The sequence below is a fragment of the Anser brachyrhynchus genome (assembly GCF_964034855.1).
Source record: "Anser brachyrhynchus genome assembly, chromosome: Z".
In the NCBI taxonomy this organism is placed as follows: domain Eukaryota; kingdom Metazoa; phylum Chordata; class Aves; order Anseriformes; family Anatidae; genus Anser; species Anser brachyrhynchus.
The window spans coordinates 60,575,523-60,603,088 of record NC_137697.1 but is presented as its reverse complement, the minus strand read 5'-3'; the positions used below and the strand labels follow the sequence as shown (position 1 = coordinate 60,603,088).

The 27,566-nt window shown below is 39.4% G+C and overlaps 2 protein-coding genes across 2 annotated transcripts in view; one reads left to right on the top strand and one right to left on the bottom strand.

Annotated features, from left to right (window-relative positions):
- The window catches only part of SNX24 (sorting nexin 24), a 97,598-nt gene extending 80,898 nt beyond the window's left edge, over positions 1-16,700 (top strand). The window contains exons 4-7 of the mRNA XM_080574173.1: positions 8,170-8,264; positions 10,062-10,094; positions 10,993-11,057; positions 15,681-16,700. Coding sequence (XP_080430299.1) covers positions 8,170-8,264; positions 10,062-10,094; positions 10,993-11,057; positions 15,681-15,751 — 264 coding nt within the window. The 3' untranslated portion in view covers positions 15,752-16,700. The remainder of the gene's footprint in view (positions 1-8,169; positions 8,265-10,061; positions 10,095-10,992; positions 11,058-15,680) is intronic.
- Positions 16,701-18,286: 1,586 nt separating this feature from the next.
- Positions 18,287-25,943, bottom strand: PPIC (peptidylprolyl isomerase C). Its single transcript, XM_080574172.1, has 5 exons — positions 25,748-25,943; positions 22,573-22,686; positions 22,024-22,117; positions 20,230-20,414; positions 18,287-18,852 (listed from the first exon to the last, which is right to left on the bottom strand). Exons 1-5 carry the CDS (start codon positions 25,913-25,915, stop codon positions 18,724-18,726), a joined length of 690 nt encoding a protein of 229 aa, XP_080430298.1. The 5' UTR covers positions 25,916-25,943; the 3' UTR covers positions 18,287-18,723.
- Between the last annotated feature and the right edge of the window lie 1,623 nt (positions 25,944-27,566).

Genomic DNA, 27,566 nt, shown 5'->3' with positions numbered 1-27,566 from the left:
GGTAGAGGGTTTGTGGGTGCGAAAAGCCAAGAAACTACTTTTCACCATGGGGATTTGCTGGTGGGGACTGGCAGGTGGAAGCAGCCTCTTGCCACCACCTGAATGATGGTGTTTGAGTGAAAGAAGGTAGAAGAGTGAGCTATCCCCCAGCCATGCTCCATCTTCCTTCTCTGACAGGGCCATCCGCTACTGCTGACAAGTACACTTGACTGTAACTCAGCTGGTGTAGCATAAAGTAGTATAGGGAGCAGACTAGACCACAGGTTCCTCTGGGAGAGCAGACTGCCTTTGATAGTGGTCAAAAGCAGATACATGAGGGAGAACACAAGAACATTCTTTGACACCTCCCCCTTATTACACTCAGTTTCCATGCATTTTCAGTTCATTGAATTTCTCTTCAATCAAACTGTTTAGTCTCTCATTAAAGACAAGACATAAAATTTCAGCATCTGCAACATCCTATGGCACAAGATTTAAATAACTACCTGTCCCATGAAGAAGTACCTCCTTTTTTTTTCCTAACAATATTATGTATTAATAATTAATAACACTACTTTTTCTTCTAATACTTTTTAATAATCTTTTAATTTGCCTTTTCTAATTGCTGCAGGGTAGTGAGCTTACCTTTTGAGGGACATATTGTAGTCCCCAGCACCTCACTCCTGTGGTCACAAATGGTCAGCCTAAAGCTCATCACACTGATATTTTTTTCCCTATATACCTCACTATGGGCTGTATTCTCCTAACCTCTGTTTGATGACATTTAACTAATTATTTACCTTCGCAAGGATTGCAGGTCTAGGTTTCGGGTTTGCCTTAAAGCCTTTGGTAGGTTTCTTTGTCAATAATCTTTTGGAAATGAAATCAGGTTCTATTGATGTGGCCACCTCTATCTCAGTGGTTTTTGATCCTTTCAGGGGTTGCAGTAAATTTTGAAATGGGATCTCCCTTTACTACAGTACTGCCATCCTTCTCCGTTCAAACATGTTTATCCGCGTGCCCAGTAACTCTATTCCATATTGTAATTATATTGTAATTGTTTCTAACTTGCCTGTTACAGGCTTATAACTTTATAAATTTTCAGATCTCTCCTGATACTTTTGTATTTTGTTTTACTTTGCCTTAGATTGTTTGCCATTTTTCAGTCCTCATGTGCAAAGCAGCCATAAACTATGCGGTATACACCACTGTTAATTGAGAAATTTCATCTGGGAGTTCCCATAGGTGTTTTGGTGGAATACTGTGTGTTCCTGCTGACTTTTTATTACAACAAGCAAATACTCTTCTGTGCATTTTATGACATCAATTAGAGGCATACTTTGATGAGGATCCCCACCCTCTCACCCCCCCAAAACCACAGATGTTTACTATTTAATGCTGAGGTTCCATTGTTTAAATCTGGCAGTGATGAATTCTGCAAGGGTTATCATGTATGAAGAAGACAGGAAAAGGTACTAAACCCAAAATCTAGTGGAACTCTGTTATGATTGACAAAAGCATTGCAAATTTGGAATATCTGGAACTGACATTTTCAGTACCAGCCTTATTCACTCCGTGAGGATGTATTTATGGCAGTCTTTACTTACCTGTCCAGATACTGCTGTAGGTTTTGCTACCATGTTTTCTCGGATGTTCCTTCTCAGAGCATGAAGGCACAAAGACCAACGTAGGAGGAGAGCATCTGGTTATACAAGGAAAACAAAAAAAAAGTAATTTCCAAACTTTCCAGGTGTTGCTATTTGCAGCTTGAATGTTTTTTTATTCATTGCAACTTGTTTGTATTTAGTTCCTTTAAGCTTTCAGTATACACTATTGTAAGTGTAAACATCTTCTGCTTTTAACAATTCTGGTATTGTAGCGTTTGTATTGTGCATTGTTAATGCAGCATTGCTTTTCCTGAGCCTTCTGTCCCTGTGCTTTTAAGAAGTCTCTTAAGACAACTTTTCAAGCAAAAATACCTAAATTCTATACCATCCTGGAACGTGTGTTTTCTGGATATTCTGATTGATATATATATTATTGTCTGAAGTATTCCTGCATCTGTTTGTTTTCAGCAGCATTATTGACATGGTCTTAATTACTTGTTAATTGTTCATTGTCTTAGTGGTCCATTGACTTTTAAAAAACACTTTGGTTCAGCCATTTTAAAATCAACGTTTATTTTGGTGTCTTTCTTTGTCATTATGGATCTGCTTTCTCTTTTGTACTACCTTTTCCTTTTATTTGTTTTTAAAAGGCTTTCTTGTTCCTACTACCTTTTTTGAATATCAACCTGCCTTTCAGCTTCTTTTCCTTTTGCTCTGTTGATTTCTTCATTTCTCATCCAGCTTTGTCTTAACCTTCAATCCTTTGAGCAGTGTCTCAGGAAATAATATTGACTGCTTTCTTTCATTTTTATTTTTCAAAGGAACTGTAGTCTGTTGCACTTTGTTTCTAATCTTTCAAGGGCTAGTCTTCTATTTTGCCGTGAAGAGAAATTCACTGTATGCGCTTACTACATTATGTTTGCAGTCTTCCAAAAAAAAATAATTCAATATTGTATTTTTCACATCAAATGGGTTGTATTTATACGCTTAACCTCATCAGTCTGTTCTCCACTTAGTACTTAAGCATTAATTGGAACTGTAAATGTGTAATTAACTAACCAGTTAACTAAAGTACTCATTAACTTAAAACTTATTTGGTAGTATTTTTAATCAAAATGAGTAAAGTGTGTTAAAATTAGGTAAGACATAAGTGAAAATGTTAATAGCCTATAGACTCTCATGAAGCTTTCTGCATATAGATCTTCAGTGATGATCCAGCAGTCGTTTAACCTATTGCTTCTATGTAGTTCATTTTTCCTCTCCGAATCGTGAAAGCATTGTGATAGATGAATTCGTCACTCAGGAGATACCTAGTGAGTTTTAAATTCCTCAGAAGTATAGTAAATAGATCTGAAAGTTGGTGCAGGAATTTTTTTTTTTTTTTTACTCTTCTCCAGTCTTGAGGTTCAGAGGTGCAATTTCTCCCAGTGCTTTTTTCATTCCTTCTTTCCTTCGTTCTTTTGTTTGTTCTTTCATTCATTCTTTAAAAAAAAAAAATAAACTTTTGCTGTAAAACCTTTTACATTAACTTTCAGATATTATTTTATGGGTCTTTGTTGGCATATAATACCTACAGTCAACATCTTGTTTGCTTTCAAGCTCTACTGTATAGATTGCACACCTCTGCTGTTGATTTCCATTTGATAGGCAGTCTAGGAGCGTTGGCTAGATGGTGCTTTGTATAGAAAGAACATCACTTTAGTGTTGCTGTATTTGTGGTTTTGTGCTTCTTATGTCTTTGTACAGAATTTTAAGCAACGTTGATACCTCCTGCTCTAACAAAACTGCCCATCAGTGGTACCACCATTTCTGGTGGTACTGAAAATTGGTGATTCCTTACTATGACAACTTAAGTGATATACTTAGAGATAATTCTTGTTGATAGCATGCAATAACATTCTCACTGAAGAAAGAAGTAAATTTTTTGTAGGTCTTTACAATGGGTAATACAAAGCACTATTGTATCTGCTATTTAAAAAAAAAAAAAAGAAAAGGAACATTTCTCTTAGAAGTCTGGTTCCTCTGTCTACTTGGTTTTTAGTTAATACATTTTTTTGGTAACCTTTTTATCATTTCATGGGACTGTATAAAGCAGTTCAGGAAAAGGAGGTTAATAGAAGAATATAGGCTCTAAAGTGTTCTAAAAGATGTGGGTTTTGGTCCCAGTGGAGACTGACACTCCAGCCTACTTACTGTAGCTGGAAAGTATTGATTTTCTTCTCCCCCTTTTTAGTTGCACCACTGAATTAGGTATTGTGAAGCATCTTTCCCTGTGAAGAGAGGAAAAACTGTCATGAACTTTTTCACCCTAACAGCACAGCATTTCAAACTAAACCCGATTGAATGGAAAAGTCTGTAAGGACTCTTAAAAACCTTGTAACTCAGCTCCCCATTCTCATTTCTTCCTCTCTAATGGCTGTTCCAGTAACCTTGAGAAAGTATGAGACATGATTGTAAGAAATTATTTTTAAGTCTTTTTATTAAAAACAAAACCAACAATAATAATAATAATAAAATCTGTGAAAATAGTACATTCCTGTCGTATGATCTCCTAAGGTTAGCAAAGTGGTCTTGTTCAGGTTTTCAGCAAGCTGTTCAGTTACTGTTATAATTGGCTGATGAGTAGGTTTGGACCTAACTAGAATGCCAGTGTTCGATTTCAGTGTCCTCTGTGAAGATATGTCACCATTTACCCTGGCTTTAGTGACAATTTTCTAAAAAGAAAACTCGTGGGAAATCATTATGCTGTTTATATGTCTCCCTTGTTGGAGAGCATTATCCTGTGATATTTTAGCACTGTTTTCCACTGCATGATGGCATCTAGCTAAGGTTAAGGCAGAACAAGTCCCTTTGCAATTTTGTGACTATATTTTACTTGCTGAAGGAGAAAAGATAACTGACAATTAAGTATTTTGGATGTCACTGAAAGAACATGTGCAACTAATCAATGACATCCTCAGGGAACATGATTTTATAAAACTGATAAGGTAGAAAAATTGGGATTTTTGTGATTTGTGTTACATAATAATAATTACACCCTTTCGAAGAAAAAATACATTTCTGCTGATATAAACATCAAGCTTTCCCTTGTGTAAGTGTGATTTTTTGTTGTTGTTGTTTTTCTAGAGCATGGAGTAGTTCATTAAAGTATGACAGTAACGGATAAACACCCTTTACGTTTTTTTAAGAAAATATGGCATTTATGCGCTTAGTTCAGCAGAAATCAATTGAGTTTGAAAAATGTATTGTGGGGTCACTGCCCAAATCTGCCAGAGGTTGTTTGTGTTAGGTGTTTTAGTTCTTTTAGTTCTTTGTGTTTTTTTTTTTCCTTCTTGTTGTTTTTGTTTTGTTTTCAGTAAGGAAATACACATTCTGATTTTTGTTTTAAATCAGTCTAATTAATTTGCTGGGGTCCATATTTGAAAATCATTACTATGATCTTGGTAGAATTCAGATGTTACTAATAAAATAATTGTAAAGTTTTATTTCTTTGAAAATATATATCTTTAACTGATTGATTGCTGAGAAAATGAGATGTAGTCATGTTTACAAGCCACTGTCTTATATTCACTTGAATGCAAGCAACATTTGAGCATTTTACATCACAAATTATAGATTGTGGTTTAGAGATTTTACTTACTGGAAACTTTTCTACTCAGCTCTTACCTAAAGATCAAGTTTGCAAAATAGTTTTCAATCATAAGTCAAAAATCCGTTGTATTATGGGTTATTTCCAGGTATATTAAGCCAATTACAAAAACACTTACTTCAGATTTAAGAATATTTTTGAACAACTTAAATGCAAAGTTAAGAATACACTTATATTTTTCTCTGAATATCCACTGGCCACCACCAGATACAGAAAATACAGATAAAGAGATGCACCTAATTCAGCATGGGCTAGTTTTTTGTTGTTCCCAAGGTCTTTTCTGAAGGCATAGTACTTTCTGAAAGCACAGTTTCTACCATGTATATTAAACAGCTAGATTGTGTGCTGTCCATTTTTGGCATTAAAGTCAAACCAGAAGGTAATTTGTTCACTTGCTGGTCATTATTTAAATAAGTAAATATTCCATTATTTTGTGATTCCTTAAAATGTCTGTTGCATTACATTAATTGGAAAACCCCTATTTTTTTTTCAATACAGTCGTATTTTTCTTCATAAAATTCTGGAAATGATAAAATTCCCAGTCAGCAGAGGCAGTATCCAAATACAGTACAGTGCAAAATTGCCTTTGTTTCTCTACAAATTTTGCTGCTTGAAATTTATTGAAGAGCTTATTGAAAAGTAGAGTTACTGACAATTAACATACTTTTTGGAAAAAGACACTAAAACAAAAGCTATTTCCTCACATCTCTTTTGTGAACTACATTTGGTTGGGGCAGTCTATCAGGGTTTGGGTTGACTTGATGCATGTTGTGAAAAAAAATTGAAAGAAACAGAATGAGATATTAATCTGGAGTGAGTGGGAATAGCAGCAAATCGGTTTGTAAGAGCTGTTGAGAGCTTCTATTTTTACACAACAGCATATCCCTAACAATCACTGCTCTGTTGAGCAGCCTCAGCAGGCAACTCTTCTTTTGGAAAAAGCTGGGAACAGGAAGTGCAAGCATGAGGTTGCATGGAAGCACTGGATGCCCTTAAGTATCTTTACACAACTTCTTGTAGTTCTCCATTGCATCTAATTAGTAAGATGGTTTTATTTGAGCACGTCATACACATTGTTATGCAATTCACACAGCCTCTGAATATGCATCCACCTCCACTCCTCCTTCTGTGCATAACCTGAATGCAGAACAAGATAAATTTTGCAGCAGTGAAGCGCTGATTTTACAGAATGCAGATGAAGTGGCATTTTTTAATGCAGCATCTTCATATAAAGGTGAACTGAAAGGCTTAACACTTGTCAACATTTCACATCTTTCTGTTTCTTCCATAAAAGTTGTTATATCCATTACAATCTAGGACAGAAAAGTCCAAAAGCTGTATTTTTCCTTGTTATTTTTTTAACCTCTTTGTGATGGCTTCAACTGTTGAAGAAATGTAGACTCTGAATTCAGATTTGCAGATGTAACATAAAAACAACCATTTACCAAATGTCTTTGTTTTTAAATGTGTTTCTCTCTTTGAGTCTTTGTACACTATGTAGTTTTTAGATCAACTGGATTTTTTCATTACACAAATAACCAAAATTTTTTGCTGTAAAACCTTAGTCCAAACTGCTCTGAGTCTGGAGTAGATGAGATGACCTCTATATGTCTTTTCCAACCTCTTTTTTTTGTGTGTGTGTGTGTGTGCCTGTTCTCCTCTGCATGCTATTGTGTCTTCCTTCTAATATTGCAATGTAGAAGAATATGTACACAGCAATAAGTTATCTCCTGTGTATAAGCAGAGTATATTTTCCTCCCATCACCATTGTTATTTCTTCTCTAGTTTCGTTTCTTCTAACACAGGGTGTGAAAGTGGATAGCTTTACTTGCACAAGTGATTTTATTTAACCATTTATTTATAAATCTGGAGAAGTTTCTTCCATGTATATATTCGCTCTGGGTCAGGCCTTTATGAAGCAAAGCTCTTTAGAGAAGAGCTTGTGACTTTCATTTGTATGTGAAGTACTGTACTCTAATATCTATATAGATGTGTGGCAGTGTGAACAGTAAATAAATAAGAGTTAATCTTTCAGATGAGACATTGATTGAATATATGAACTGGTTTGTTTGCCATGTGAAAATCAACTTTTTTGGTGGTTTTTTTTTTTTTTTTGGTCTGCATTTGTGAAACTGTTAGAGGTCTTCTGTTTCTTTAAAAGTCATTCTTTCATGATGAATATGCATGTAAGCATTTCATTTATTTGCTATGTATTTTTAAGTGTACTTTTAATTAATTTACTAGAAATTGTAAGTCACATCGTCTGTGCAAAAACAAAGGAGGATGGAGTCCATCCAGCCATTATGTCATTGCCATGGAAGAACGTGGCAGGTCTTTGGTGAGAGACCAGAAGGTCTTTGGTCAGAGCTTTGTCTTTAGGAATCACCGTGCAAATATGAAGAGTACGCTGTAAGCTGATCTGTCAAGACAAGCAAAGAGTTTACCTTGTTTGCATGCATTAATTAGTAAGGCATGCATTAATAAAGTTCGACAAAGTTGAGACTTCCTTTTTCCACTGTTGTGCCAGGCAGGGATCTTTAGAGAGGTGAACACTGAAGCACTGAGCTGTAGCTGTTTTATTTTATGTTTTAAACAAATAGAGGTTTATTCACAAATGAATGTGCCTGTAACTTAGTTTCAGAATCAGACATCTCTGTTTGAGAGGCTTCTAGCTTGGCACCAGTGGTGGCAAGTGAAAAACAATGTAGTAGCAGAAGCTGAAAGTATTTATATATGATTCATTAAGAACTTTGGTTTTCCTATTGAAATGAAGCACGCCAAAATAGGTGCTAAAAAGTGAAGAAGAATTGAACAGTGTTGCAAATGGAAAATGTTTTGGTAGCTTGAGTTAAAAGTGTGCAATATTTAAATATATATATAATATAAGTTTTGGTTTTCTATTATACCTTTCATGTATTTATTTATTTATTACAGACAGTCATTTTAGAAAATGAAGAGCTTCCTAAAATATTTCTTGATTTCCTGAACGTTCGACATGTACCTACCCTGCCAAAAGCAGAAAGTTGTGGGTAAGCTCTCATTTATTGAAAAATACATGGAGGCCAGAAGGCCCATATCCACTCAGTGCTGATGCAATTCCATTGACTTAAAATGGTCTTGCTGCCAACTCTAACACTGTAAAATAAATGGGCATTAGGTTCATGTTAAGTATGTTTATATATCCCCAAAAGGTGGTAAAATAAATCCAGCCTGTTCAAAGACAGAAATGGAGTTAAATGTAATATTCTTGGAAAGCAAAGGAGGGTTTGGATGAGAAAAATACGATTTTCTCATAGATCTTGAAGTATCTAGTGAAAAGAATATTAGAAGATATTCATAAACACTGCATAGAAAGAATTTGTATGTGTGTGATTTATGGTTATTATTAATATTTGGACAAAGCAGAAATTTATTCTGTGATCATTTTTATGTTCACCCTGTCTGTGTTTGAAAACGGGGTCTTTCATCTCTCTGATGACGTCTACCCCAATAGCCCCATTGCCCTCCCCTTGGGAAGGGTTTTTGACTAGTGTAGAAAAAGAGACTCTTAGTATGATTATGGTGAATGTAATGACTATGGAAATCCTAGAACAGTGTATCTGGAAGTTCTTTTATTGTCTGTAGGGAGAGTAATTTCTTTCACTATGTAGCCTGATGTGGTTGGAAGGTCCAGCAGCGTTGTTTGAACTTGCTCCCTAGAAAGCCACGTCCCTGTTCCACTCCCCACTGTGTCCCTGTTCCACTCTCAACCCACCCCTCTCCACTACAGATGCACAGAATGTCCTCTGTTCCAGAGGGGTGGGTTGAGAAGCATACAGATAATTGTGAGGCCCTCTTAGACTCAGAGGTGTCAATGGCCCAGAGTGATCTCCAGCATTCAGTCTCCTAAACCCTGATAAACTTGTCTCTATGAAAGCAGATGGGTTGTCCAGCCAACTACACCATTGAGTTGTGGAGCCAAACCCAAACCACAGCTGTCAAATGGAGATCCAAAATGGAGTTGGAGAGGAAGGGGTGATCCCTAGTTTCTTCTGCATGGTAGTAAATATGCTACTGCTTTGAAATCTTTAAGTAGAGCTTTAAGTTATTATCTACCTCCCTAAATGGGCATTCATATGAAAATTATTTTAGGTCTGCATCACAAGCCATGATTTTCCCAGAGAATCATGGAATTGTTATTCCAAAAGTGAGTAGTAAAATTTGAAATTATGGTTCACCAATGGTGCGCCTAATATTGAATATGAATCCACAGGGATTATTCAGCTACAACACATACAGTGGTTTTGAGGGTGATTGTGTCATAGCAAATATGCTCCATATGCAGTCAGCGTGATATTAGCAGTCATGCTACCCACAACAGATACGTAAAACTATGTATGTTCCAACCATGTTGTCCAGAAATAAATAAATAAGCAGCCTTCAGTGATGCAGACAAAAGCCAGCAGACTTGCAGTTTTCACTTGTAGTTAATGACATCAGCCAATACCCAGAGTAGGACAGTGCACCCATCACTTTATAGATAGGCATGCTTGTGAATCTGTTGGAGTAAAGTGGATTCTGTGATTTCCACGTAGTGGTGGTTGTAAAATAATATTGTCTCCCGTGTTTGTTTCTCTCACTGCATTATGCAGCTACTCACCAGAGAAATGTTGCTCCCTTTTATGGTTCTTGAAGGATTTGGTGGTGGTTTATTTTTTTGGTTGGATGATTGGTGGGGTTTTTGTGTGTGTTTATATGTTGTTGTTTTTGTGTTGTTGATATTCTTTTTTTTTTTGATTGTGTGTTAATTTTATTGTAACTAAAGTTTCCTGTAACTTTAATTGCAGCTCTTTTGATGAAACAGAATCTGAAGAATCAAGGTAAGCTCGATTTCTAATCTTTCTAGGATGTCAGATTAATAAGCTACTTGCAATTATTGGCATTTCCTCTATTTTCCTCACAGTTGTCAAAATAAAAGTAGTTTAGCACTAAAATTAATTTATTTGTTAAATGTCACAGCTAATTTCATCAGCTGTGTTAGCTCCATGTCTTTGTGTTGTGAATTGAGCATGCCTTATGCTTATATACAGAAATTCCTTACGAAACCCTAACAGAATACTGTTAGCTGTGAAATATTTCTAGGAGTGTTTTTACCCATTGATGTGTATTTTTTGTAGCAAGAAGATTTAACAGAAGCTAATTAGAGGCTTGGGTTCTTCCCTAAGCATTTGTTAGAGCTTTGTGTATCTGGTTGCACCACCTTGCAAACATATGCACAGAGCAGACCAGGCAGGGCTGGCACTGGCTGGAGAAGGATGTGGGTTGTGTGAGCAGGGTGGGAGACAGTCCTGGGATGCCGGTCACTCTGCCCAGGTAAGGCGTACAGCAGCCTCTAAGGAGGCTGGAAAAACACGGTGAAATTTTGAGCCTGCTCAGTGGCCAGAAGAGCCTACAGGCAGCGGAACCTGGCCGAGATGTTCTTGTCTGCCTTACAGCGAGCAGAGCAGGATCGGGAAGACTCAGGCTGGCTGCACATCACCCCTCCTGGATGTGACCTGTTCACCTCCAATTTCAAATTAATGGTTTCACTTTGTGGTGGCGGAGCAGCGAGTCTTGCTCCTGGGAGATGGCGTCCGCCCCCCTGGACAGCAGTGGTGTGCAGAAACACTCCAGCACTAGTCCTGAGCAGCTTGATCACCTCACTTTATCAAAGCTAGTTTGTAGAATATTCTGTTTACTGTCCCTTGATACTGACATCCCTGTTCTTGACCTTTCCAGCAAACTGTCCCACCAGCCTGTGCTGCTGTTCCTAAGGGATCCATATGTCTTGCCTAAAGCCAACGGTAATCAAACCTGTCATCTGTTAACAGTGCTTTACTGATCTGACCCTGCGCTGCATAAACCACATTATTATTAATACAGGCGTAGTCAAATGACACTGGTCCAAAATCTAATAACCTGCCAATAAAACAATAGTTCTTGTGTAAGAAACCATTAGAACACTGAGTGGGGTGGGTGATTTATAAAAGGGTGTATTTTTCTCTCCTAGTTGTTCTCTGAGACAAATCTACTGAGAATTCAAATCAGGAGACTAAGAACATTGTTCTTCTTTTTTTTGTTGTTGACCCTTTGGGCTGTTTTGCCTGAAGGATTTGAACTTGAGGCCCGGTCCTTTATAAGTGCTTTTTCCCTAAACACCAGTCGATCTACTGTGAGCATGTTTGTATTTCCATTTGGATTATTACTATTTCTTATCATTTATAACCTCTCGAGCTCTTTAGGGGAAAAGAAAGAAAAAAGAATGTATACTTTTAAGCGTAATTGATGTGTTCACAGGACATTTATGTTAGCCTTCATCTCTTAATACATGGTTCAAAAGAGTGTTTGAAATAGCTTGTTATAAACCTTTTTCCCTTTCATTTTTTTTAAAGTTCTTTGCATTATTAATTTAGAGAGCTTATCCTCTGTCTTCTTTCTAGAATTATATATGTGCAGGGAAAAAAATGATATTTTTAGTACTCTGTTACACCTGGATTTGTCATTTTACTTGTTAGAACTGTTATTTCTACTAAATTTTGTATTAAAACACATGTTTTGATTTTTTCATCCTTTTTCATTATGGGTATGAATACACTTTCAAGGAATAACTTTCTCCCAGAGCTCTAAATTAAGATTATTTTAAACATAGTATTCTCTTTGATTTTATAAAATACCATCTATTGAAATCAAGTCAGGTTCTTGAGCTACCTTGAAAATCACGAAATTTTAAAGAGTAAGTATAGAAGAAAACAAGTGTTTGCTTGTAGTTTCTTAGCCACTCAGGTGTACTTCCTTGAGATTTTCTCAAGATACACATATAAATACCTGACAGCAAGGTATAAAGAAGACAGAGCCAGGCTCTTGTCAGTGGTGCCCAGTGCCTCTCATCCTCCTGGACACAGGAGGCTGCAGGTGACCGAGCACTGGCACATGCTGCCCAGAAGCTGTGGGGTCACCCTCCTTGGGGACCTCCAAAAGCCCCCCAGACATGATGCTGGGCACTCTGCTGTGCTTGGACCCAGCACACCCAGAGGTCCCCCTCAGCCTCAGCCATGCTGTCATTCTGTGGATTTTCAAGCTGTCCTTCAAAACCATTGGGTTGAGGCTCCTGTATTTTGAGCAGGTAACAGTTATATATATAGTTACATAGTTAACAGTCTGTTTTGCAGCCTGTGTCCACTTAAGCAAGTAGTGTGGCCCAACAGGACTGACCCCATGGAGTCTTAATATAAAGCCACAGCTCCAGAGTGAAAGAGAGGGTGCAGAAGTCCTGTGTCACTGAGGTCCACAATAGACACATTGTAGGGTGGTTTTGTTTCCTCTTGGGTTAGTGCTGCCTGGTTACATGGACTGAATGTCAGTTTGAGGCTGGAGTACAGAGCACAAAACTGAAGAACCAACATCAAGTGGAAGGGGTTAGAAGAGTCACTTGACAGAGTCATTCCTGACCCAAAATGACAACACTAATGCAGAGGCACCCACAGAGTTACCTCTGTCTAAAATTGTTTCAGATGCTACTTATGCTAATATTTAGAGAGAGAGGCATTGCTTATCGTAAACTTAGTGTTTAACACTCTGCTTAATTGCAAACTTGGACTCGTCTAGAACAGTGTGTAAATTATGAATGTCATTTAATTCCACGTTATTCCCAAGAGAGAACATGGACTTTATGTACAGTTATCTCGAAACATTAAGATAGCGCTTAGTGTTTTCAGCTGACATGTAAGGGTTTGCTCCAAGACTTGTACTCAAGATTTTGCAGTTCTGTGAGGGTATTTATCTTCCTTCCCTAATGTGTACTATGAGTAAGGCTGAGCTTCCTTTTCTTGAAATCATCAGTAGCTTTACAGTGATACTACATATTTTAAGTATTGCTCTATTTTGGATGAAGATAAATGCCTCTTCTGTTGCGTGACATGTTTAAATATTAAGTAGACTTTGTTAGTGACAGCTGAGACAAAGGACTTTTAAGGCTTTTGCCAATGCAAACTTTTTTTGTCTTTGACATACAATATTTAGAATTTTATATGGCAGGTTTGCCATATTTGAAGACCCTAAAATATCAAATTCACTTGCAAATTATTCTTTACCTTAGTATTTAATGAATTAAAACACGAAGTAGAATGTGAGCTCTAGTTTTAAAAGAGGGGAGAAAAAAAAAACAACCACTAGGTCTAGAGGCTCTTCTGAGTTGGCTCAGCCTAGTCAGAAAGAAAACAGTTTTTACACATCTACTGTTGCATTTAAATCTTCTTTGTACCACACAGAAAATACAGAATGAGCTTTCTAAAATTTTGTCTCTGCTCAGTTCCCACTTTGATAGATTCCTTTGTAAAAAGCAGCCAAGGTTGTTCTATGATGAAAAGTGAGTGTCCATTAGCAAATAACTATTCATTGCGTTCACTCTTTGAAGAAGGTCAACTATGACAGTTGTTTAGATCAGAAGTGGAGTTAGTCTTTCCTGGGTACAGAAATGCCTGTGCAAACATCTTTTGATAAAATAGGAAATTGCGTATTTGTGGATTTTTCATGAAATAAATAGCTGTTTCTGGAACATAATAACCTATTTTTTCCCTGTTGTACTGTTATTTGTTTTTATAAAGAACAATGTTGCTATTATTTTAATGACTACATTTTAGGTAGTTATATTCCTAGACAACTTTCCAAAAATTAGATTTACGATTACAAACATCATTGGTTTTCTGACTGACTTTTTCATGACCTACCTAACACAGCAGTGCATGAGCACCTATTCTGAAGAACAATGGGGGGAAAAATCTAAAATGCTGCAAAACTAAAATGGCTGAAAAATAGAATTTCAGATTTATTGTCACTTGCTTGAAAATTATTCTAACAATTCCTGAAGTTATCTAAGTATCATAGAACTGCATGCAAGACAGTGTTTCAGTGTAGTATTACGTTTAACATAAATTAATATGCTTGATTTTTAAGGCATCAAGGCCTCACTGATGCTATAAAGTTGTATCTCTTTTTATTAAATATTTATTTTGCTGTACATCCTGTATTACATACTGTAACAGAACGAGTAAATGCAGGTTGCTGGAGCTTCAGCATTTAATTTAGAAGGAAAACTTCAGACTGCTCTTACCAGTGTATTTTTTAATACACTGGTAAGATAACAGTGTAGAGTTACCCTATCAGGGTGATTTGGGATAGCAGAGTGTACACAACCTGAGAAATCATTATTGGATTCAAAGCACTAACAGGAAATGTATAATGACAACTTACTATGAGAAGTTAGGAAAAATTATGCCTGTATTGTTTAAGGTGGAGGTTGCGGTTCATGACAACATCCTAAAATACCTGTTCGTAAAGCCTTTAGTACATTTGAATCAATTATTAATACCTGATGAGTTAACTCCTTTAAGCTAATAAGGATTTTTTTTTAACTCAGTCCAAACCAATTTTTTCTCGCTGTTTTTAGCTCTAAAATGATATTAGCAACACGACTAGGGGGCAAAACCTAATTCCCACCCACATTAGTAATTTAATTTATCGAGTATCTGATGGTCTTTATGAAAGCTGCATCTGCCCATTTTTGAATATCCTGCAGGCTCATAGCTGAAGGAAAAAAGTTGATTAGGGTGGAAAGTTCTGTATTAGAACCATTCTTTCAATTTTGAGATCATAAAATGTGATCAGAAATTCTTACTTCTAATGCCCAGTGATTTAAGTCAACCCTTCATTAAGAAGGCAGGAGCTGGTTGAAAAATGTTTTCACTTCAGTAATGTACATGCTGCCATTCCCCCGTGCAGATATATTGTCTTTTATCACATAATTCCTTCATGTTAAATTTAACATGAAAATTTAAGTGCCAGTTTCCTTTGCAGCTGTGGTGAGAAGTTTTGTTTTTTTTTTTTTCCTCCTTCATATAATATAGGATGACTTTTTGTAACATGTGACATTTCATGTTGATTAGTCAGCCTGAAATTTTTCTGCCTCAAATAATCATCTCTGATGGTATAGGCATCCCCAAGTCTTCTCAGTCTAAACATTGCTGTAAACCACAATGGAAAAACAGCTTTGAAGTATTCCCAGTAGCAATCTTGGAATTCCTTCAAGTATATTGAGATTTTGTTAGAAATTGAATTGCCAGTGTAATCCATCTTCCTTGTGAGAAAAGATTCAGATAAAGAGCTGGAGCCTAGCAGCATTAAGTATTAGAACATCCCTTTAAATCAATAAGCTACAAATCTGGCAGCGCATTCATGCAATACCCAGTGCTACACTAAAGTGGCTTTAGTGCTGAAACAGCATTACTAATAGCACATCCCCAACATGGATAAACAGTTGAGCGATGTAGTAACCCAGATTACACTAGGCCTTACGTAGTGAAGTTTCACAAGAACACCTATTGCACTGACATAGATAATAAAGCAAGGTATTTTCTTTTCTTTTCTTTCAGATGACTTTCCTAATGTAGTTATAGAAGGCATCCTACATGGAATATTTTATCCTCATTTACTGCCGAGGTAGAAGGGATACGTGGCTAGAAGAAGCTGAATCAAGTCTCCGAGTCATGCTTAATGATACTAGTAAGAATAAGGTTCTGTAATGTGATAATTACATTCAAAATCAAGAGGCACAACCTCAGCTTCAGTTCAAGCATTGTATCTCTTTAAATAAAATCAATGTCACTACAGTTGCTGCTTTTAAGGAAAAAAAAGATACGGAAACAACAATATAGAAGTTATTTATACCTTATATGTAGACATGCTCTAACTATTTAACACTAAAAGCTGAAAGTCATACACTGAATTACACTACCATTTGCAAATAATTACTTTTTAATCATTTCTATCATAAATTACACTAAACTTTTTTGTACCTGGATTTTTCCCAGCACAAGTACCCATTGCTGGCAGTGGATGGATTGAAAGTGCTGGCACTGAAGAGAGCGCGTGAGAAAGTGGAGGGGCAAAAAAAAAAAAAAAAAAAAAGGCAAGAAAAAATTGAAAACATCTTAAAGTATTTTGATCATTTTTCTTAACTTATTTTGAATCTGCTCCTTAATATTAGGTTGGAAAAGAGCCAATGTAGGTGTATGGAGAGTTTCTATTAGAAAATACGCTTCCAATTCTGTAATGCGTAGCTGTCTTTCAGGAAATTGTCTAGATTTTAGTCAAAATGATTTTATCGACCAGGTGATTTTACATGGCATTTATGCATCTCATTTCGTTATAACAAATAATCTGTATGTATGTTTACTCTTTGAGTTGACTTGCAGACTGTATTCCATATCTTAACATTTTATGAGTCACAGAGCATGCAGCTCTGTGGTAAGCTAATGCAAGACTATGATTAACTAGTAACATGATAAAACTTATATATACATTTACTTGTGTATATATGTATTTGTTCAGATTTAACTGGAAATCGTATGTGTGATACTGGAGTTTACCAAATAAATTACTTAGAACTTGAATGTACTGCTTCAATGTATTTTTTGTGCATTTCTGTTCAAACAAGACATTTCTGAACTTATCAGAGATGGTTCTGACATCGCCACACAAAGCATGAGAAAATACTCGGTTGCCTGTTCATCTAATATTCCCAGCACCACGCTATCCAAATATGCTGCACTTATAAAACGGTGTGACTGAACACTGCTAGTAAGTCCTTGGGCTAATCAGAGAAATAGCGTTGCAGAAAAGCAGTAGCAGCTAAGCTAGGCACTAACAGAAGACTGATCCTGGAGACATGGGTTGCCTCCTGCTATTGAATCTGTTTTAAAGCTGCTTGGAAATGGTGAAAAGTTGGGACTTGCTTAAGAGGTGGTTGCAGGACTTGTTCAGGTGGTAGAGCTCTCTTTCCTATCTGAAGGATTAACCTCCAGGAAAGCTAGTAGTAGAGAGCTATTTGGCTAAGGGAGTACAAAATGTTCTTGCTCTTATTTCCAAACACTGCTTCCTAGTGATGCTTTCTGGAGTCTTACCTGGAATGTTTTAGTAGGAAAAAACAAATCCACAGCACAAACTGAACAGAGTTAAGATGGAAGTCTGACTGCGTAATACTAGGCAAATCTGGAGGTCCTGTTCAAGCTTTCCTCTAGCCCTGTTCTAGAGGGAGCAATCCTGCACAGGTCTCCAAAAAAGCATCAGTATTTACCTTCAGGAGAGGACCCAGGACTGTCGGTGATGGACCAGCAGAATTAGCTTTGTAACACCAATTGACATTAGGAGAACCTTTGATAAGTCCCTGCGCAGAGTTTTCCTGATTACTTGCAAACGCAGAGGGTGCCAGTAGGCAGCTCTGCAAGCATAGTGCTCACTCCTACCCTACACCATGCAAAGTCTGAACACCTCGCATGGGCTGCAGGACATCTTCCAGGAAAACAGGCGCTTCTAAGTTAAGTGGCATGCCACCTTGGGTGCAGATGGGTGAATCCTTCACCAGATCTTGGAGCCAGCTCTTATGTCTCAAGTAAGTTCTAAAATACTGCAAACCTCAAAAGAAGTCCGTATCTCTGATGGAAAACACTGTCTAACTCATTAAAGAGCCTAACACAACTGTCCCAAAGCGGAACCTTACGCTAACCTTGTTCAAAAGCTACCAGTTAAGCTGTCAGCTTTTAAGAGTATTTAAGAAGCATTACAAAAATAACGAATCTGAAGTTTCATCTCTGACATACAATAAAACTGAAAGAAAGTGTTTGAGCCTTACCATAGATAACATAATTAGCTATGATACAAAATCCACCATGCTGTAGAACCATGGACTCTTCTGTTTTTATCAGTGTTTAACTGACGATCTTACTTAAGAATAGAAAGAACTGCTCTTCCTTGAGTATAGGATTGTATCTGAATACAGTGCTTTTTTGAAAGACAGTAGGGACGTTATCTGACAAGTTAAGATTAGAGAAATTTACCACCCCGCTCAAATCTTACAACCTCATCTGAGAAGCAGCACCCCTTCACAGTTTGTAGTATCAACTGAAGTGAGAAAAAAGGTCTCTGGTGGAAAAAACAAACAACATCAACACCAACAAAATTAACAAAACCCTCTTCAGTATTCATTTGAAATCCAAGTTTATTTATTCAAAACATTTTATTCCCCCGCCCCGAGAAATGTATTTAAAAGAAGCTGATACTTTTACAGAAAATAACATTTTCAGTTGAAAAGGTGGAAACAAAAATTGCAAAAATTTCCAAAGAAAACAAAATGACTGTTTCAAACCTTGAAAAAAAACAGAGGTACTTCTAAAATTTTTCATGAGAGACCTTTTCTGCAAGATTTAGGATTTAGCTGGATATGTCTTGATTTTCAAGGTGTAACAGGTCCACCAAATTATTACGGAAACAGCCCTATCTATTATGTACGTGGCAAATGATAAGCATTGTCTACACATAGCCTCGTGTTTTAAGGAGAACACTCAATGCATAATCGAGGTCAGTCAAAAATCTGGGCCCCGAAGAATTAAATTTTACTTTCCATTTCAACTGTTGGTGTCACCAGCCATCTACTTCAACTACAAATGGCTCTTTTATAGCTATTTTGCCGCTGTTCACAATCACACAGTCTTGAAGGGGGCGGTCATGTTCATCTGTCTGCTGAAGTTCTATCGAGTGCACCACAGACTGTGTGAAAAATAAAAATAAGTAGTTCTGTTTAGTCACGGAAATGCCAATGGCTCAAGTCTGGCACCAGGTAAGCACCCGAGTGCTCCTAGCATTACTGTTTATTAAGCAACATCTGAACTGAGACCTTTCCCCTGTTTAGTTCCCACAGACACTTTTTTCCACATTACCAGTTGTGCCACTCTGGAACCCACACAAAGTTGGCAGAAGCACATGGAAGGCTGTTTGCCCTTCTATAAAAAAAAAAAAAAGCCAACAAAATATTACGAAGGAGCAGCTAAAAATATCCTTTCAGCTGATCAGCCTAGCGCATACAGAGTCTTATCTGAGGTCTATGAGCAGAAACTGAATCCTGAAATCATAAAGGATGAGCGGTAAATGTTTTTCTAATCCTACATCACCACTGGGCTTACAGGAATCTGATGACTACTTTTACCTTCAGTATAACTGACACACAGATTTTAAGTGCAGTACCATGCCTGCCAGTCAGACAGGCAGAGGCCTCATGTTAGGCAACTAATTAAAGTAGTATTTTTAAAGGACAAAATTCAGTTAGAAATATTGACTATCTGTCTTTGGATATCTGCCCATTAATCTAACTAAACTAAAACTTAGTCTAAATCTCTCCTCAAAATTTTTCAGCTACTACTGTAGCACACAAGAACTGAATTCAATACGCAGGAGGGGACGGGGAGGAAAGCGTTCTGATGAGATTTTCAAACTCCCCACAGAACTGATCAGTGCAGCAGGTCATGTTTCCCCATTTATTTCAAAACATAGATTAAATGGAGTAACCTAAAAGGAGAAGCGTAATCAGTTGGAAATAATATTTTTGAACTTAAATATTCTATTTGCAATGATATATTTGATCGGTTTTGCTGCTACGCACATTTTGAGGATATTAACCATAGATTTCTTCCTTTCTAAATAGATCTGAACATATGTTTGTATACTTTACATGCACATGCTTCTAAAAACTCTATCAATGAAAGTGTTATCCATAATTAGCACATGCTACAAAATTAGATTTTAGCTTGTAGAAGGACGATTATTTCATGGCTAGCAGCATTACTACAAGGGGGACCTCAGCTTACTGTGTGTGTAATCTGCAAAGGTGTCAGTGCTGATTTCAGTGGTTAGTAGTCTGAAACAAGAGATGTGAAAGCCAAAGGGATGATTTAAGTTTCCATTTCTGTAATCATCTTCTGCTATTTCTTTCAATTCTAAATCTCTCGGCTTCAAGCTCTTCACATTGTTTTTCTACCATGTGCACATTAGATTAACAACAAGCTGTCTTGAACAATTGAGGGCAAGTTATGCTAACACAGATATTGTGCAGATTTTCCTCAATTAATCTTACCATTACTTTTAACTTACCATTCCATCAAGGACTTTGCCAAATACTACATGTTTTCCATCTAACCAAGAAGGCTTTGTCACACTGATGAAAAACTGGGATCCGTTGGTATCTGGGCCAGAATTAGCCATGCTAACCCATCCAATTCCATAGTGTTTGAGCTTGAAGTTCTCATCTGGAAATTTTTTTCCGTAGATGCTTCTTCCTGTGATTAAAAAATAAAGAATAAATATAAAAAAAAATCTTCAAGAATGGGAAAAGCAAAGTACAAATTCAAGATCTCAAGATTAAAAGATCTAAGATACAAAATATAAAGATTAATGAATTAATGAATTTGAGTAAACCCAGCAACATCACTCTTGCATCATCAGTGATTCTGTAAACTGAAAGCATTTTATGTGGAAAAAGTAAGGTAAGATAAAACACCAGATATAAGGAGAGAATATTTAAAGCTGACCATGCCTCTGAATTTAACAAGCAAACTCAGTATCTTCAAAGGTCCTGCTAACATACAGCACTGAACAACAGCATACTTCAACCTCTTCCACAAATTTAAATTACATAATTATAGCCACTAAAAATAAAGTAGCCATATTTTGTGACAATTTTAGTATTTCCTTTTACAAGATTTTCCTCCTAATATACAAAATTACTTCAGACATGTTTGGGAATGTATGGAGACCAAAGGGAAGCTAGCCTAAAAGACTCGGTGTGTACTTGTACAAACATTACGTAAGGATTTTGATGTTTTAAAATAGTTTAGAATAAAAAGCGTTAGTCATGTTTAAACCACCACCGCTTTGAAAAGAGAACTCTGTTGCATTCTTTATTTGTACAGTGCCTTGCACAGTAGGGGCACTGCTCCCAACACACTGCCAGATGCTATCCCAATAAACAGTATTAGCAGGCAAACAAACATTGCCTACCTTTAATGCTAAAACTGTGTCTTTGGTATTTTAGCCTTCCCCATTGTTCGCTGCAAGGAAAAGGAATGTGTGCTTTCCATTCTGTCCCAGCGGGGAAATCACTAACACTGTATGCAGACAGTTCAAATTGTAGCGCCTGAAGAATATGTGTGTAAAGGAAGAGAAGAAATCAGAAGCCAGAATGCATGCAATGCAAGAGATGCTGCACTAGGACTGCCCTCAGTGGGCTGGCTGAACTGCTCTTCCAGAGGCTCAGGAGGCAGAAGTTTTAATTTCAGAAGAAAAAAAAAGAGAGAGCAAGACCCTCATTTTCTAATTTCTCTGTCCCTGCTTTGAAAATTCCCTCCCACAGCACATTTCAGAAAGTTCCACAGAAATGGCTGAGATGAGGACAGAGAGGACAGACTATGCCTCCCCTACCTGCCTTCTCTCTATGCTTCCACTCTTTCATCATGGATTAGTTTTCTGCAGGTTGACTTGAACTGGTTCATGTATACATGCAGTGACTGCCTCGGGGAAGAAGCACTGCCGCAAAGCCAGAGCAGGGGAAGGTAGAGATGTCCATCTTTTGGAGACAGGATGCTGCGAGAGCTGCTCAGCTGCTCAGGGGGCTCCAACCCACCACGCAAAGCCATGCTGCTTGAACGGGGACAAGTCAGACAGAAGAGAGCTATCTGCAAAATTTTAGGACGCTCTACATGTAATCTGGTAATCCAAATAGTTTCAGCTTATGCTCCAAGATGCTTGGAAAAGTACTAGATGCTTCCAAAACAAATGTTTTCTTCATTTATGGGAGTTGAAAGAAAGAAAGAAAATGTTGTTTTGCCCATCTTTTCTGTAGGCATTTGAAGAGAGGGGAGGGAAACTGACAGATACTGAGTATGTTACCTCCTGATCCATCTCCAGCTGTGAAGTCCCCTCCTTGAATCATGAAGTCTTTGATCACACGATGAAATTTACTTCCTTTGTATCCATATCCTCTCTAAGAAAATGAAATAAATCTTTTAATGAATATAACATGCAGTTCTATATGATCATATGGAAATAAGTGTATGGTGAATCATCCCGTCAGAGAATACACCACCACCTGAGAGAAATATTGGCAAGAAACAAATTGAAGTGAGATGCTGGTGAATGCAGCTGGGGTGCAGTGCCACAGAGCAGGTATCTTCACCTGACCACAGTGCCTCCACATGCTAGATCTGCATGGTAGGGACAAACTGAGATGCTGATACCCAACTTCTCATAATTACATCTTGTGAAACATCCTGCAAGGACTTTTGTGCCTTACGCATCAGAGCACAGCCTCAGGGATGGCTCTCCTGCACTGACCCCACTGAGTTAAGACGGACAGTTCACAGCTGAACTGGCATTTAACAAGTGTTTATTTCCCATATCCAAACTTTAGCACACGGTGGAAGAAAACTGCAAACCTACTTCTCCAGTTGCCAGTACAATGAAGTTCTCCACAGTTTTGGGGACAACCTTTCCAAACAATCCAATTGTAATTCTGCCAACATCTCTGTCTCCAATCTTCACATCAAAGAAGACCTAGACATTTTTTGTGAAGAGAACACAAGAGACACAAACATGAGTGCAGCAAAAAGACCAAGCTTTTCAAAGTGCACAACAGTAAGAAACAGCCTTTGGCGGATCTATATTAATAGCATCCTTCAGTCCCTGAGGGGGCTGTTTTCCTTCTAGCTACCAAAACCAGATTAGGCAAACTGTCCCACAACTGGTGACTACACATTTCATTTCTAATTGTTTTTAAGGGCTCACTGGCATTGTTATATCACAGGTTTGAAGGTAAGGCTCAGGAAGCTTTTTCCCAGACATGCAAGTATTTAAAGACATATGGAAAACGTGAAATAAGAAAGGAGGTAAGGAAGAAAAATGCTCCCATTCCAGTGTCATAAACAGTGACAAAGAACTATAGTGCCGACGTGTCCCACAGATGATAGTTTGCCATCCAGTCACAATCTTCACTGTTTTAGGCATTTGTATGTATGTGATTAAGTAGAGGGGAAAGCTTACAATTCATTAAATTGACAAACAGCGGGAAGAAAACCCTACTGCTGCAGCAACATGTCACTTTGCCACATAAGAATTCAAAGCTGCCCAGAGAAATAACCAGGCTACACGAGGTAGCTGACTGCCTAAAGTCTTCTATGTACATGTTGCTAAAAAAGCATACTTGGAACAGACAAAAGACTTAAAAGGCATTTTAATATAGTTCAGAATATCTGAAGGCATCGCTGAACGTGCAAAAATGTTCCAACAATTACTGAAAACAGGAACAGCTGTCAGGAAATGAGGCATTTTGAAGTTCTGAAAAAGTTACATAAAAACTATTACAACTTCTAGGAAATGGCAATGTGTATTCCTATGATGTGGTATTTGCTGTTCCTTGTGGCACTCGACCAAATATTACTTGTCTGCAACTCTAAGAAATTAGTCCAATAATGATAATAAATGACCACAGGCTCTCCAATGTGAATGTCTCTTTCATGCTCCCCTACTAAACATTTTTACCGTTTCTTGATCTTCCATGTGGTTTCGACTGTTTAACTTTTGGCTAACATTATAAAAGCTACATACAAAAATAAAATAAAATTCCTTTTGGTACACCTCATTCATTTCCTTGGCACTTGGCACTAAATAACGTAATTCTTAGATGTGTGGCTCCCAAAGTATTAACAACAAACTTTCACTGATTTCTTGACATCCTTATAAGTATACCCCTCTGAATTCTACCATCAGGACTCCCTAGCTACAGGTTATCTATCGCCTGTGTAGGTGTTCTAAGCACACCTCATTTTCCACGGAGATGTTGTCCAGGTACAAGGCTGCCTGAAATACGTGAGCATCTGGCAACATAACCAAGGCTACAGAACGATGCCCTCAAGTAGGAGCAATATCAAACGCTTCCACAGAGCCCAAAGATGCATCTTAAACCTAACCCAGGCAGGAGGCCTCACAGATTGCAGTGCTCCTTGGCCAAGCAGCAAGCCCCGTACTTCCACATTGCATTGCTTCAGCTTATTCTGCATTTGTGAACACCAAGTTCCTGGCTTCCCATTCGCACCCCACACACCTGTTCTACCTGCTTGGTATTTGGAAAGCACTGTGTTTCCTAATTACACACTGCAAAATGTGCCTGTGCATATCTCCAGTATGTCATGTTTGCGTTGAGAAGCTGTGTTCTCCTAAGCAAATCTCCTTAAGTTCTCTGAAAATCAATGGCACACTTAGTGAGTTAGCACAGCAGTCCCAAATTTCCAAAAACACATGGCCAGAATCTTCACTGAAAACTCTCAGAAAACAAACATGATGTGTCTGATTAATATTTATATAAATATTTAATATCGTTTACAATTTGCAGTAAGTGTGTCATGCCTGAAATGAAAGAGTCCAGTTAGTCCTAACTGTGGTCAGTTAGGCAGGCTGGTTATGGTGTACATACCCATACATGACTGGGAGAAAAGGATTTACATCAAAATGAAGAAATGACAAATAGTGTTAAATCAGAGGGGAAAAATTTGAGAAAAAAAAAGCTGACTGTTGAAGGAAGGTCTCATTTCTGCTGACCAGGTATTATGATGACAAATGAAATGAGCTCCTGATAAATGCAGCATATTGCACGTGGAAAAACACCTGTATGGCCGCAGTGAGGGGAGCTAAAAAGGCTTCCACTCAGAAAAGGCATTTGATAGTAAGTTTGACCCTGGGCTCATGAAAATCAGAGAAAGAAATACACGTCAGAAATCATTAAAAGGTGGAAGAGGGCAAGAGAAGGACACGATGGTGCCATGGCACACGTCCGCACTGCGCCTTCGCACCCTGGGCGCTGCACGTAACGCCGGCTCCTGTCGCAGAGTGATACCACCAACCTAGAAGAGGCAGAGAAGAGGGCAGCAGGGATGCTCGCAGATCTGGAGTGCCTTCCACAGGGGGAAGATTAAATAAAATCCTGGAAGAGAGAGAACTGGCACAGTCTGAGGAGCTCTGTGAGGCTCTGAAGGCGACAATCCTCCACGTCCCTCAGAGCAGGAACCGAGAGAGAGGCATACGGCGACACCCCAGGGGGCGGTGGGGAGAAGCACAGTACTTTATGTGAGACCAAACCGTGCAAGGCATTAATTGAAGATAATTTGCGGGGGGGAGGGGGGGGAGGGGGGGAGGGAAGGGCGGGGGAAGCAGCCCCTGCCCCCTGACAGCGAGTGCGATCCCCCGGCCACCACCGTGCCGCCCCACTCGTCAACCTGAGGCGTGCCGGCGGCTGAGGACTCTCCAGGAACAATAATTAAAACAAACCAACTGGTGAAAGGAGAAAGTTACACCATTTATCCCGCCCCCCCACTCCAGCGGCCTCCCCCCTCCCGCAGCCCGGGAGCAGCCAGCCGCCGGGGCCCGGCCCCGCAGCACAGCCCCGGGGGTTGCGGCCAGGCTCGACCCCCCCCGGCCCCACCGCCCCAACCCCGCCGGGACGGGACGGGCACGGAGCTGGCAGGGAAATCCCCGCGGGGCAGGGAAGGAGAAGGGAGGGAGGGAGGCGCCGCCGCAGCCCCGGGGCCACCCGATCGGCCTCGCCCGCCGCCCAGCTGCTCACCTTGGCTGTCACGCTGGGCCCCCTCCTCCTGAATCCCGCAGCCGCCGGGGCCAGGAAGCAGAGGCAGGCGATGGCGCCGAGCACCCCCGCCGGCCCCCCGCCGGCCATGGCGCTGAGGGGATCGCTGCGGCGCCTGCGCCCGCCGCCGGGCGGCTCCTCCTGCGCCATGTGGCGGGGGGGGGAGGGTCACCCATCCGCCTTGCGGCCGGCGCGGGCCCCGCGTAGCTTCGGGGGGTGTAGGGGAGGGGCGAGGCGGCACAGGGCTGTGAGGAGGTGGTGGCGCTGGGGGGTGGTTTTGGTGGTGCCCTTTGGGTTTAGGGGCTCTGCTGGGCACCCCTGTGAGGGGCCCCACCGCTGAGCGCTGAGGAGACACACCGGAACAAGTTCAGCAGACTGATGTCAGGGACCTCAATGTCTCACCCACCACGATGGGGATCAGGGATCCCAGTGTAGCAAACTGCTCTAGCTTTGACACTGACCTGTCATCTTTTCAAAAGTCTTTCACATTCAGGATCTGACCTAAACAGCGATGTGCTGACAGTCCCAGAAAAATCTGCAAGCTGTAACATGATGAAACCTGTGGCCTCCGAAATTCCACCATATGAAAGAAAAATAATTAACACATGCCAACACGCTGTAGTCAAGAGGTTGACAGTGGCATACGTGAGGATATTCAGGATCAAACTGGGTAGCTGTGCCGCACAGGCTGTATGGCACAGCCCCACGACGGAGCCTGGCGCTGTTTCAGAGCTGTCCTGGAGCTGGAGAGCAGTGCTGGAGGAGCAGGGCAGGCTCCACGCCTCTGCGGCTGCGCTGCCATCGCTGCCAAGCCCTGCTGCTTGATGCTAGGCCTGCATCAGCAAGTAGCAGAGGCAGATTTGTGGGGCACCGTGCTTGGTGCTGAACAGCTGATGTGTGCTTTTCTGGTGGTCTGTCTGGTTGGCTGAATGCTGACTCACATCTGAAGAGCGTTGGGCAACATGTCTTCTGGTGTAGTTTCATCTGAAGGGAATCCAGCTGGTGCATGCCAAGGCCTCTCTGCAGTGGGAACCAAAGCACGGTAAATGGAGACGTTGGAAAGATCCACTGCAAAAGTGTTCACCTGATCCCACCTACAGAGTACCACAGACGTACCCTAATGTACTCCTCTGATTCCACATCGGTCACTGATACATTTTTTCGCCTGGGATGTCACTTTGCTGCTGTTATTGATTCTGCCCCGTGTGTAACTGCACTGGTACTCCTGAGTGCAATGAGATTTCTCATAAGGTGACTCCAGCAAAAACTCAGTTGTCAGGTACAGCAAAGAGGGGTTTTCAGAGGTCCCACATTAAATAGTACACTGAGTGATTATCTGGTGTAACTTATGCCTGACTCAGATAGATCCCCTGCTCTCAACAGAAGTAAAATATCTATGACTGGAACTCGTGGGTCAAAAACTAACCCAGACTAGACTAATCTAGGCCTCAGATTTTGCACCTGACCTATACAGTGGGTGATCTCATTTTGTAAAACTGAGGGCTTTACTGAAACCCTGCCTGCACTAACTTTCAGCGCTGGGGGATATGGGGCTTCAGGGCATGGTTCAAGACAGTTACCCAGTCTCTCTTTAGCTAATTACCTGCTTGTCTTAGTGCCCAAACAAAACTAATTCATATATATATAGGTGATAGAAGTACTTTGGTCCTGTTGCTAACAGTTGCTGTACTTCCCATATTCTTTAAATCTGAAAGCAGACTTGGAAATATACTGTCTTATACTAGATTATTCTATATGTTAGTGCACTTTTGAAGAGTATGTGAATGTGAGAGTTTGCTCA